Here is a 13,250-nt window from a genome sequence, read left to right as displayed (position 1 = left end):
TCAGGGACAACATAACAAGCTTCAGAGATGCCAAGTTTAACCACCTGAAATTTAAAGAGAAAAAAAAATCTTAATTCCAGGTCACAAGAATAAATACACACCAGCAACAGATCCTGGACCACTTACCATCTGGACAAGTACTGTTAATAGGAAGTTGTTCAGCTTTCCAGATCTGCACTTGAATGGAAGAATCAAAGAAAAATCGCAGCTGAACTTAAAAGAAAGCAGAAGAATGTAAATCACTCGTACAACCAAGACAGAATTCTGGCTTGTTTCTTTAATTGTACAAATACTTTGCATCATTTTAGCCTATAGCTATATTGCTTAGAAATCTTCTCACATCTGGGAGCCTGAATTCACCAGCTGAAAAATAAGGTACAGTTCATGCAATAGTGGAAAAATTGAGGCAGGCCTTGAACTTAAAGATCTCTTCTTACCAGAAGTGAGACACATGCATGTAGTAAGCCCTCATTTATTTACTCATTTTAAAAGCAAAGCATGCCCTCATTTATTTACTCACTTCTTGAACCAGCTAGCCTCCCATTCATGGGCCGGTAATTTCACTGACAGCACAAAGCCCCTCAGTTCTTCCTACAGCTATATGGAAGACAATAATATTTAGCTATTATTACTTTTCGTTCACATTGCAGGGCTAATTCCATCTCCTAGAAAATATTAATATTGCTTTTATCTTCTAAAGGAACTTTATAAGTTATGTATCACGCAGTTATACTTGTCTCTCTCTCTTCATCAGGGAATTCAGGACAGCTTTGCAATTTAAGATTCCCCTTAGCTAAGGAGGGATGATTTGGTTCTCTCCCAAACTGCAAGACTGAGGGCAACACTGGATCCCCCACATCTATCCCCTCCCAGAAAAAAAAGTATATGGTTGTTTTTTGTTTTTTCATACTGGAGAGAATGGTCTTTAACATGTAACATTGATACAAAGGTCTCTCACTGTATTTGCCAATTTTCCACCATAATGTAGTATCCTCCTCTTTCCACACATCGCACAAGTAAAACATATGCATCCTGCTAACTGCTCTGTTACATAGAAACAATTCAACAGGAAATGCTCCCCAAATATCAGTAATCTTTATCCTTCAGCCCTCCCTTTCCTCCCCTTACGATGAGCAATTTTATGCCCAGTTGAGAATATAAACATTGTGTTGAACACCTCAACTGCAGTGTGAATCCAATAGCTCTATTCACTTTCACAAAACATGTGGTTAGCTAAGACATAGTTTGGAAGGTCTGGTATCTTTTATTTTACATTAGAAGTTTCTTATATTCACCTGCACAGCTGAAACCTACTAAGCTGTCCGCCCCCCGCCCCACCCTGATATAAACTTGTTTTTAGGAAACAAAGCAAGTTTTGTTTGGAGTGAAAAGGAAGCTCATGAACACCATAATATAACATGTAAAAACAAAGTCAGACTTAAAAAAATCTGGAATGAGAGCATGTAATTATTAAGTTATTGCCAAAGGAAATCAGATTATTTGGATTATATCATAATGGTTATAAACAAAAAACATTCCAGAAGGTTTTCCAACACTAATAAGCCAAAATATATGTCAGATGTCAAGGGGTGAATACTTATCATTTTCCCCACATCTAAAGCAAATATGTTGAATATTTTAAATATTTCCAAAGCATCTTAAATTTAGAATTATAAAAATGTCTGTGTTTCACTAGGTCTCCAGAGAAAGATCATCTACTGGGTATGTAGAAAGGAATTTCAAAGGGCATCAAAATGCTAGACTTCTCATCAAATACAAACACAACCTCTTTCAATTAGGGAAACAGCTGAGATATGCTCTCTGGAAATAGAGGAATCCAGGGTTTTTTAAATACTAAAAAATTGGAGTGAAATTATAAAACATTTAACTCAAAATCAGAACTGTTCTTTAATGATTGCAAATTAACTTTTTACAATATCAAGTTTCTAACTTTTTGCGCACACTTTCTGGTAAGCACTTGAGTGTCCTCTATAAGTGACAAAGAGTTAAGTTCTCTGGGCTGTACAGCTAAAAAACCCTTGGACATTTCTCAACACCTTGGCATCACACTTTTTTTTTTTTAAAAAAAACAGATCACACAATAATTTAGACAGCATTTATAGCATTATAAAATCAGAATCCCTCTCTTTAATCACTTACAAGAGCAGCCATAAAGAATACAACAGCTTTAGGAATACAAATAATGAGGATGTAAAACTATCTGTGCAAAACTGCATTATTTTTACTGTCTAAAATTTCAGGGAAGTAACACCGCCAAAAGCAGAGACACGGTAACAAAGACAAACAGTCGTGAAAGTAACGCTACCTTAGATTTTCAAACAAGAATTACATTATGAAGTAAATATTAGGTAAAGAAAAAAATCTGATGGCACCATGAACAACAATGACAACAAATGTCCTGGAAATCGCCAGTTGACCAAGAACTGATACAAGTTCATGTTAAAGTCTCTTTCAGGAGTAGTGATTGATTTGGGGATATCAACTCTAGCATTTCTTTCCATGCAAAAATCTATCTTTCCAACATCTTTGCTTTGCGGGCTACTAATGCATTTGAGAATGAGCAGTCTTTTGAGGAGTGTGCTTTCTTCCATGCATCTGAAATCTTTAAAACAGCTGGATCATTGATTCCCTGGATTTCCCTACTCCAATCCATTTAACTGCAGGAGAGAAAAGCAAACTATTATAAATAATCCAAAGCAAGATCTTATTGTATCTTAAGATAAGATACAAGTTTATCTTCTTAAGTGCTTAAAATCTTAAGCACTATGGTCTATGAAGAAAAACACACTGTAGACTGTTAGTGCGGTAAGAAGTGATAACTGTGTATTGATCTGAAAGAAAGAGTGCACTGCTAATTTCAAAAAGTAGGAATAGTCTTGAATGCCTGAGAAATACATCAATTTTCCAGATATAGGGAGGGGGGGAAAAAAAGAAAAAAAAAAGAGAGAGATACATAGCATCTGTCAGAAAAGTAAAAATTTGCATCACCTTCTAATTCCCATCTTTGGATACAAGCACAAGAGCATCTTTATTAGGGACCATAAGAGCAATTGATTGGTTTAGAATCCTTTCCTGTCACGTATATTAAATATCATATTAGTATATCAGTAGACCTGCTGACTTCAATGGCAGCAGGACTAAACCCCTACTATAACTGAGCTGAAAAAAAAAAAAAAAAAAAAAAAAAATCAGTAAGCAATTTATAAAAATCTCAGTTCAGCATGAACTATAGCACACGCCACCGAAAGGACGCATACTGAAACTTTTGAGAATGTCCAGTTCAACAGCTAAATAGATAGATAAAAAGGAGATATAAATGGTAGCTATAAGAATCACCAGATACTTAAGAATAAGCACAGCTAAAAAAAAATCTAATTTTCAAGATTTTGGATGTTCATTAAGGGAGAGTACAAGAAAGATAAGTTTCATGGAGCAGAGAAGAGGGAAAAAAAAAAAAAAAAAAGTAGTCTGCTTTACTTACCAGGAACACCTAGCTCCATTTCTATAAAGCGAACATAGTTCTGTGCATTTACAGGCAGCTCATCAAATGTCCTTGCATTGGATATGTCTGTATCCCATCCTGGGAGTGTCTCATACTGAACCTCTACTTTATTTAAGACTTCTTGGTTGGCTGAGAAGCAAACAGAAACAAAACTATTATGCCCACAACGTTGATATACTCTCTACCACTAACCATGCACCTCTAAGCTTTCTATTCTTGTCTTACATGAAGAAGTTTGTTCAGCAGATAATACTGTCAGTGAAAGGCACTAAAGTTTCCTTTTTTATTAATGTAAATGGAGAAAACAAAACCCAGCAACTATCAGGACTTGGACTTCAAGAATTCTGGTATTCAGCAGTCACATGCATACATTTTGCTTAAACCACAACCTGTATTTTTCAGGAAATTTAATTCCCAAGTATGTTGATTTTTTTTTCTGTACAAATACCAAGATCCAATTCTCCCTTCACAAGGGAATTTGGATAATGTGAAAGGAAAGCTATATACCAGTTTGCAACTGTCAGACAACCACATGCATTTTACAATGGCATAAGAATGTATTTTTTACTAAACAAAGGCAGTCACAAGATGTACTGTTTACACATAGTCTACTTCTGATGGCCATGGACCCATTGCCCCAAAACTCTCGAATAGACTCTTGTTTGTCTGCAGCTCACTAGCTCTCCAGGTCCTCAGCTATAGGATACTTGGATACTACATTATAAACCTTCTTCCCCGTACAGCAGAATCTGCAAGTGTTTATCTTGATCAGACATCAGATGGTCTATTCTTGGATATCATCACATATGGAAGATACACAAAATAAAGTCTTAAGCAACCATCATGATAGTCAACAGTACAGGGACAGAGTTGGTCCATTATGTGGGTTCTGTAGACCAGAAAATATGGAGTCGCACATGACATATGAACAATGCCTCCGTTCCAATTGCTTCTCAGAATCGAAGCAATGAGTATATTTCACCTTGTCCTTTATATAATAGCTTGTTATGATGTTGTCCACCAGCTCTGAATCCTGTGATGCTCTCAAGTACTGGAAAAGAAGCTAAGCATATTACTTTGGAATTAAATCATTCCACCAATTATCCGAATATTAGTCTTGGGCTGACCTCGAGCAGTGAAACAGAAGCCTCAAGCCTGCAGATGGATGAAAAACATTCATAAAAAAAATGGGAGGGCATTTGGCATTCTCGTCCTCCTGAGAAAGACAGTTCTACCAAAGGCACGATAATTAATGTTATTTAAGTTCTGTCTCAGATAGTCTGATCAAATCATTCCAGTCGGTCTGAAAAGGTGTCACAGGTGCAAGAGACAAAAATAAAAGTGTGAATACAGAATCACAACTAATCTCCCTGGCATGCATATAGCCAAACAACTCACACTTAGAATATTGAATAATTTGTGCTGGTGCAGATAACAGTTCCATAGTAGCGATGCTGTAAGGATGGCCTTTATGAATGGGATGCTTTGAGTAAGGCTACACTCTATTGACATCAAAGTTTGTAACAGTGAAAAAATACACAATTTTTGGATTGAGGTGTTCACAGATTAAAGGCAAATGTCAACAAACTCAGTATCTTGAAAGCACAAAACCACAAATTAATCTCCAAGCATTGCAGATGGCCCAGAATAAGATGCCAGTCTCCCTCTTTCTAAAGGGAAAGAGTGACTGAACACTCAATCTTGGAAGTCTATGAGCAATTCACTTTTACTTTGAGGCCTCTCTGATTAAGTTAGCTGAGAAAAAGCTGAAAGTCAAAAGGACTTAGACCTGAATAGACTAATCTTGTCTATAAACTTCCATTATTCTGTATTAGTTCAATTCCCTTTTTCCCAAAAGGAAGGTAGAAGAAGGGATATTTCTTGATGTTTCAAGTGATTCTCTCCTCTTGCTCCAACTGGTGTGGTAACAGAGGATGATAAAGACAAGCCATGAACTGAGCTCAGTGTAGGAAAAGATGTAGTTACTTTCTAGATGCCTCTGAGCTCCTGCCTCCTGGAACATTCTTCATTAACAGCTGTATTAGATAATGGAGAAAGCAGATGTAATGATATCTGGTAGTCTGGCATATAATTTGGAGAGGGAGCGAGGTGATATTATTTCCAGCTCCAAAAAAATATTTGAAATTTGGGATTTCAGCATGAAAAGATCTCAGCTTGCAAGATCCTCCAGCAATTTCCAGAAACTGAACATAAAAACAGTTACACAGATCAGACCAGAGATGCATCTAGAAGAATGTCTTCGTTCTGTGACCAACAGTAGATGGCCAAGGAAAAGCATAAGGAAAAGGTAAACATGAAGTGAAGCTTTTCCAAAATACTCTCCCAACTTCCTAAGAATTTGTGGTTTCAAAGTTTCCTGAGCTAGAGGTTGTGCCCTTCTGCGCTGAGATCACCTGCCAGCCAAACCTGTACAGAGACATTGGCAGGACTAGACTGTGGCTTTCACATTCTTCTTCATCCAGGTCAGCTCAGGGCTGGTAGGGACTTCTGTCTTTTTCATAATCTCATAGGACTGAACACAGTTGGCAAGAAGATCCTGGCCAGCTCCACTGCAAAAGAGTAGAGCCTCCACGATACCAACTAAGGCCAGCTGTAAAGTTACCAGATGTTTGGGTTCTTTCTTAACAGATAGGAAGCTCTCTCAGAACTCTCTAGGCTGAAAAACTGAGCGACACACCTATGATTCTGAGATCCAGCTGGAAAAAGGAACAATATATGAAATATGGCATGCTTTTTTTTTTGAGATAATGGGCACTCTGAGTGTTTCTAATATAGACAGCCATCTCACCAGAAGGATAAGTCAATGACTTCTCCAAGAGAATGGAAGTGAGGGAAAGAGGGAGGAACACCCTGCCAATGAAAGATTCCCAGATTAGAACTCTTCTAAACTGAATTTTGAATATTTTAACATGCAGATATATTTTTTTCTGGTAAATCAACTAAAATGACCACAGTCCTCTCTGTGAGGAACTACAGTTTCTATCATGCTAAGTGGACCTATGCTGCTCCTGCCACTGAAACATGCATTCTTACGTTCTCCTAAACTAGCTGCTCATTCTCTCTGCTCTTCCCCCCATTTCCACTGGTTTTTGGCTACTCTGTGAACCATTAAAGGGAACTGACCCATTCAAAAATTAATATAGAGATGGAAAAAACTGGCTTTTCAACAGGATCAGTTCCTTCATCTGGTCCACTCAACAGCTAAATAAAGACTTGTCCTGCTACAAGAAAGCATGAATATAGTAGTGGGAATAGGACACTGGGTTTAGAATGTGAAGCAAGAGCTTCAGACTTAGCCTGAAGGTAATTCAGGCTGTATTAAAGAAAAGGGTTAAAGCGGTAATAACATTTATGTTTAAAAACTCAAAGCTTTATAAAGCATTTTGCATTTTTCTGGTAGACAGATGACACTGTGCAGTGCAGATGTCTTTATACAGTACAGGTCTCTTCGGTGCATCTCAGAAGACATGAATGGCTTGATGCTAAAGTAACAAATTCCTGTGATTTAAGTATCAGATTACATTTTGCCAAAATCTAAAATAGTAATTATAAACATGCAGTCTTACCAGGAAAATGAGGTATGATTTCACCATCTAGTTTGTATGCAACACCAACTTTGATTTCTGGAAATACATCCAAGATATCCAACTTGGTAAGAGCCAAGCTATAAAGAAACATTACTCTGTTTAAACACATTTAACAAGTCTCAATTCTCACCACATTTTAAAAATACCAAAAACCAAACAAAAAAGATTTCTGCACATTACAATTCATCTTTTTCTCTCCTTAGAAAAACAGCTTGTAGGGCACTGTTCAATTTACCTAGTTTGACTTGGGGGGGGGGGTGGTTTTCTCTTTCTTTTCTTTTTTTTTTTTCTTTTCTTTTTTTTTTTTTTTTTTTTTTTAACTTAAACAGTCCTTATGTTGGCACTTAGATCTGGCATTATAGGAAAAGGGCAAAATTCAAAGAACAGGTATGCCCCAATTAAAGTGACTGATCTCTACTTTTAAATGGTAGAATTTTAATTGGTCAGGGTGCTGCCAAGACATTTACAACCATACCTATGAGATGGTTTTGTAGCATGATGCCTGTTGCTTTCTGCTCTTCTTCTCTGACAAGTGCTCCTGTCCAACTGTGAGGACAGCAAAATAACCAAGCACTGGCTCTATAAATACCCAGCTGCATTTCCAAGCATATTATTTTAAATGAAAAATACAAAGGACAAGGAAAATGAGAACATTTAAGTAAAGCATATACTTACACTGATGGATCTACTAGAAATTTTATACAATTTTTGTTTCAGATACCTACTTTTCATTTTAACTGAAATTTCGGAGGAAGCCACATTCAAGTCTTCTATATTTACATATACTGCTAAAGATACCAATAGCTTCCTGTCTGTCTTATAATTGGGAGGGGGGAGGAATTGAATTATGCCAGGTTTTAAGGCCCTTGTAATGTGCTTGATTTGGTTTGTTTGGGAGAAGAGGGGGCAATACCTTGAAGTTTAAAGTACTTTGAGCCATAAGCAGTTCTTGGATCTCTTTACACAAGTGATTTACTACAAGTAAAGGAAAGAATTTAGGAGTACAGAAATAAAAAATATAAAAATATTTACTGCTAGGAAAATGAGGGGCAATTAATTTATCAAAAAGAGAAGAATGAAAGATACATTCAGAATAATGAATATATCCTTATCAAGTACTTTATAAAAATCATAACCCTAACTTTAAATCATGAGATGTGTAATTTCTAGTCTCCTCTACGACATTATGATTGCTTTTGAATCATAGAAACAGAAATGTTGGTTGGAAACAACTAACCACCTGATAACAACCATCTGAGATTCACTTAGTCCAACTTCTTGACTGAGGCAGAGGTAATTGCCAGGAGATTCCACTACCTCTGGGAACCTGTTCTAGTGCTACACTCTCTCTCTTAGTGAGGAAAGTTTTATTCAAGACAAGTGTCTAGCTTTTAGACAAAATATCCAGAATTACAGACTAAACTTATATCTAATTGTTGTACCTTTTGAAAATATCTGCCTATTCAGGAAGGAAAAACCTTCATTTCTAGCTAGGGCTATGGAACTCTACAGGCAATCAAATCTTTATAAAGTCCATTTTCTATCAGTACTAACAGTCTGAATGTTACTGACTAGCACTTTCTAGCATACTGACTAGCATTTTCTATCAGTACTAACAGTCTGAATGTTACTGACTAGCACATGTACCATGTACAATAATCTGTCGCATATCATGATTTAAAGTCAAGTTGCCAGTAAAGCTGTCACAAATAACTCACGCAGTAAATCCATTAATCATGTAGGCATATCGGAGTAATACAAGATCCAGCCAGCCACATCTTCTCTTTCTACCAGTGGTCACACCAAACTCTTTACCTCGCGTTTGCAGCAATTCTCCAATTTCCTAACAAAGAGCAGTATTATTACATGAGCCTTTTCATATTTGCAGTATGTATCTGCATCATATATTTTAGCATCATTTTCAATATTGTAAATTACCTTAAAATTTCTTCCCCCTCCTAGATTTTACAAATCTGTCAATGAGATGAAAATAAAAACACAAAATGCTATTGCTAATTCAAGAGAATGCTATTTAAGCTACTTTCTGAAAAGTTATTCCTTCTCTAGGCTTCTATTCCATAGGAAGATTTGAGAAGCTGACATTCAGATCTGGCAGTCCTGTAAATTCAGTTTAGGATCAGAAGAATGACACATCCAACCCACTGTCATCTGCTTGCATTTAACCAGTAATACTGATTTAACATAAGAAAGACACATCAAGTAATTTTATCCAGTTACAGGTCACATTAGTGCAGATAATGCTTACATTATTTTGTTCTGTAGGAAAGGCACCAATGCCAACTCTAGTTGTATATGCTTTCACAACTCCATACACTTCCCCAACATTCTGCGGTGGCATGCCCAGACCTGTACAAACACCTCCAACTGTACAGTTCGATGAAGTCACAAAAGGATATGTGCCTATTTAAAAATAAATTTAATCACTTTTTAAAACATTATTCTTAAGCTATTAAAAAAAAAATCTAACTAGGTAAGGAGTACTTCTACATTGCACTTACCTAGATTTTACAAAGAAGAAAAAACAACAATAAATGCACTTTACAGTCAATCACATATTTAATGAGCTCTTAGTTTGTGTGTACGTTGTCTGATCCTTCTTTATTAAAACAGCAGAAACCTTACCACTTATTTCAACTGACACAGAAGCAGACTTTGACCACATAACAATTCTGGATGGCCACACAAGTCAAAAATTGGAATGAGGCACCATAAAAGCATGCCTCGCTCTATTATATAAAAAATATTTACACTTTGCTATAAGTGAATATACAAAAGGAGACTCTTAAGAAAATGATATTAACAGGTTAGAAAATAAACATTTATAATTTTTCATTTGGGGGGGAAAAAACAAAACATGGGCTGAAACAAACTGGTCAACAATGTATAAGGATAAGAAATAGCATAGAACAGTAGAATTCTGGAAAGAAAAGCTTTGCTTACATTATCAAATGAAAAGACTGATTTACACAACCAAAATAAAAGGAAAAAAAGAGTGCTGGAATATAGTCTAGTTCATTAGTGATGAGAGTTTTTCCATGGATAAAATTAAAAAATAAATAATAATAATAATAATAATAAATAAAAATAATAAAAATAAAAATCAGTCCTCATTTAAAGAACAGCCTGGATACCAAAGGCAGCTAAAAGAGTTAAACAGCTAAAAATATTTAGTTTCACACTTCTTTGTTTAAATAATGGAAGATGAAATGTAGTAAGCCAGTCCTCACAATTCCAGCGTGAATTGTGAATGAACACTTCAGGCACACAGTAACTGCATATAAGCCAGACTTCTACCTGATGCTTCAGATTTCTTTTTTCTTTCTTAGCATGAAAGTCAGAGAGATGGGTAAGAGGAACAGCCAAGATAAAAGGAACTGAAAGCAGTACAGACAACTGAAAGTCAAAATCCTTCCGAGACTTCTACACTGAGGTTTTGAAGCCTAGCTTTAGGTACCATTGCTTAATTCAAATTGCTCAAGAGAAAGATACAGATTTATAGGTGGTACATACCAGTAGTTTGTAAGTACTAATTAAAGCTTTACATTTCTTATGAAACAGTAGTTAGGTTCATCTCTTCTGGCAGGTGGTATAGATAGGGGATGTCACAAAGGGAGTCAATGAAACAATTCTTACTCATTTTCAGCTTCCAGGATGGTACATTGACACTGGTTTACCCTCATCCAGTGTTTAAAAAGAAACCATAAGCAACCAAACACATTCACAAAAGAGAGCTTCATTACATGCCCCAGAAAGCAGCACCGAACATAAGACGCTGGGGATTTAGCATCTTCAGTGTCGACAGACACACATTCTTAAAACTCACTTCAGCATTAAGATTTCTATGCCTCATTCAGTATGCTCAACAATTAAATTTGGCATTGCCAAATCTTTTGGCTAGGACTTGTCTGTTGCTAGCCTAAGCATCCCACCAACTGACAGCATCTACCTAGGGAGAGTAGAGATTTCTGTATCAATGTTTCTCACAATACAGGCAGGAGAAAATGCAAGCAACCCGATGAACTCTGTACACATTAGACATAGATGATTTTTAGACATGATTTTCTATGCTTTTATGAAAACTAAAATCCTTAAAACTTAAAAAAAAGCTAGAGTTTACTGCAAATATCTCACAATTTTGCATCAAAACATTTTCCTGTGACAGACCTATTTTAAGACTTCTTTCCTCTTTTTCCTGACTTGTTAAAAAAGGAAGGTTCTTCCGATATTCATGCTATTGTGGGAAAACTTGGTGCCCACACTTTATAGGGATTATTCTTAGACATATCTCCCTCTTAAAGGAAGAGGTAGAAATAAGCTCTTAAAAGGAGGCACAAAACTTGCATGTTTAAAAACATTCAATATCAAAACACCTATTAGTTGAAAGTAGAGCGTGTGCCAATTTTGTATTCATTTGACAGTAGTCCTCACAGGCCTCAGTTTTAAGGCTTAAGCACCTTTCTACAAATAAAAATGATGCAGCTACAATACTGGGGAGACTGAAGAAAGACAAATGTGGCAGAACGTAGGAGCCTATCGTATAGGTTTCTTATGCTTACATAGAAGTACAGCAATTTGTCTGTCCCTCAGAATATAACAACAGTTATATTGGTTATAAGCAATTTCTACCAAGAAGCTTCTCATTAGCAAGTTTACAATACTTTAAGAATAACTGCACCATTTGTAATTACAAGTTGTTTGGGGTAATCTTTCCATTCTTGCCTCATTAACAACACAGTTTCTAGTCATCTTTCCTTGCACTGTAAAACAGTGATATTCTAAGTTACATAAAGGGCATAAAAAGCAAGTGTATTCTTCAGAAGTCAAATATTTTGCATATATACTTTCCCTCTCTGTTATGGAGTGTTAAAAAGCTATCATTTTTTATTCTGAAGTGTTTTCCACAGATCTATACAACCGTGAATTATTTCATATGAAGTTTATAGACACTGAAGTCTGTAGTAGTTACACTCTATTTAAGAAAAGTAGTTTAGTTGCCTAATCCTCACTGTCATTCAAAAGATTAATCTTGGAAGAGTCTAAACCTTTTTAGAAGAATGTAACTTAAACATTAATTTCTTTAAATTCTCAGATTATTTGTTAATCACAGAGAATACTGTTTTCCCCAAATACAAAACACTTCTTCCACAAAAACAAGTATGCACAGAAGAGATTTTATTAAGTTCTCCTTTCACAGCATAAATATATAGCAACACGTTTCTCAAAGAGGCTATACCTACCAAAATCAATGTCCAGTAGTGCTGCATTCGCACCTTCTACTAAGATCTTCTTTGGCGGTCCATGCAAAGCCTCATACATGAAATAGACACCATCCCTTACCATTGGTTTTACTTTTTCCATGTAGTCCTGAGTAATACGAAAGATTAGTGTCTAGTATAGTTTCACTATGATAGAGACAGCCAGAGAACTGTTCCATGCAAATGTCTAAGTGCTATTCCTCTCTCATAACAAGGGTCTTAATCCATTTGAAAAGGAAAAGCAAACATAAAGAAACGCTAAATAAATATGTGCCACTAAGCGAGCAAGGGAAGGAGAAACATTAGGTTCAGATTTACACAGTAGACATGTAGGCTCTTCCTAGCAAGAGGTTAAAACAACAACAACAAACCCCTCCCCACACACACACCACAAATCCAAACTGTTGAAGTAATTTAAATGTTTTAGAAAGATTCAAGCTTGAGTATAATCACAATATTTTACTGTATTCAGCATTTCATTTACAAGTGTTCAAAACTTCTCCTCCAAAACCAGCATCTGCAGAGTTCCACTACTGGCTGTCTGAAGCCAACAAACACAACTGTAAAGTAGCATTCATTTGTGGGGGGTTTTTTGTTTGTTTGTTTTTTTAAGTTGTTTACTGGAATTAAGAGCAAACTACCTAAAAACTTTTGAGGAACTGGGTGTAAGAACCCAATAATGTTCAGATTAGCATTTGGCACACAGCCTTTTTCTCCTGAGAACATATGGAAGTTCTCATACTAATGATTCACTTCACACGAAATATAGCAGCTTTACTCTTTCAGAATTTACTGAATTACATTACTATAAAACAAACATTAAGTGCAAGTAATTTTCCCAAG

The 13,250-nt window shown here is 36.0% G+C and overlaps 1 protein-coding gene across 2 annotated transcripts in view; it reads right to left on the bottom strand.

The window, feature by feature from the left end:
• Positions 1-1,889: 1,889 nt before the first annotated feature.
• Positions 1,890-13,250, bottom strand: part of ADSS2 (adenylosuccinate synthase 2) — a 37,929-nt gene continuing 26,568 nt past the window's right edge. Inside the window, exons 8-13 of one of the 2 annotated variants that reach the window (XM_013943876.2) lie at positions 12,390-12,516; positions 9,398-9,552; positions 8,850-8,974; positions 7,111-7,208; positions 3,503-3,652; positions 1,890-2,678 (exon numbers count right to left, since the gene is read on the bottom strand). In XM_013943876.2, the coding sequence (XP_013799330.2) occupies positions 2,626-2,678; positions 3,503-3,652; positions 7,111-7,208; positions 8,850-8,974; positions 9,398-9,552; positions 12,390-12,516 (708 nt within the window). In that variant the 3' untranslated portion in view covers positions 1,890-2,625. Of the gene's footprint in view, positions 2,679-3,502; positions 3,653-4,505; positions 4,679-7,110; positions 7,209-8,849; positions 8,975-9,397; positions 9,553-12,389; positions 12,517-13,250 lie in introns of those variants that run through there. The other variant, XR_010883710.1, reaches the window with a different exon arrangement.

The sequence above is a fragment of the Apteryx mantelli genome, chromosome 3 (assembly GCF_036417845.1).
Source record: "Apteryx mantelli isolate bAptMan1 chromosome 3, bAptMan1.hap1, whole genome shotgun sequence".
NCBI classification, from domain to species: domain Eukaryota; kingdom Metazoa; phylum Chordata; class Aves; order Apterygiformes; family Apterygidae; genus Apteryx; species Apteryx mantelli.
The sequence above is the reverse complement of the archived record's forward strand: the minus strand, read 5'-3'. Positions and strand labels throughout refer to the sequence as shown.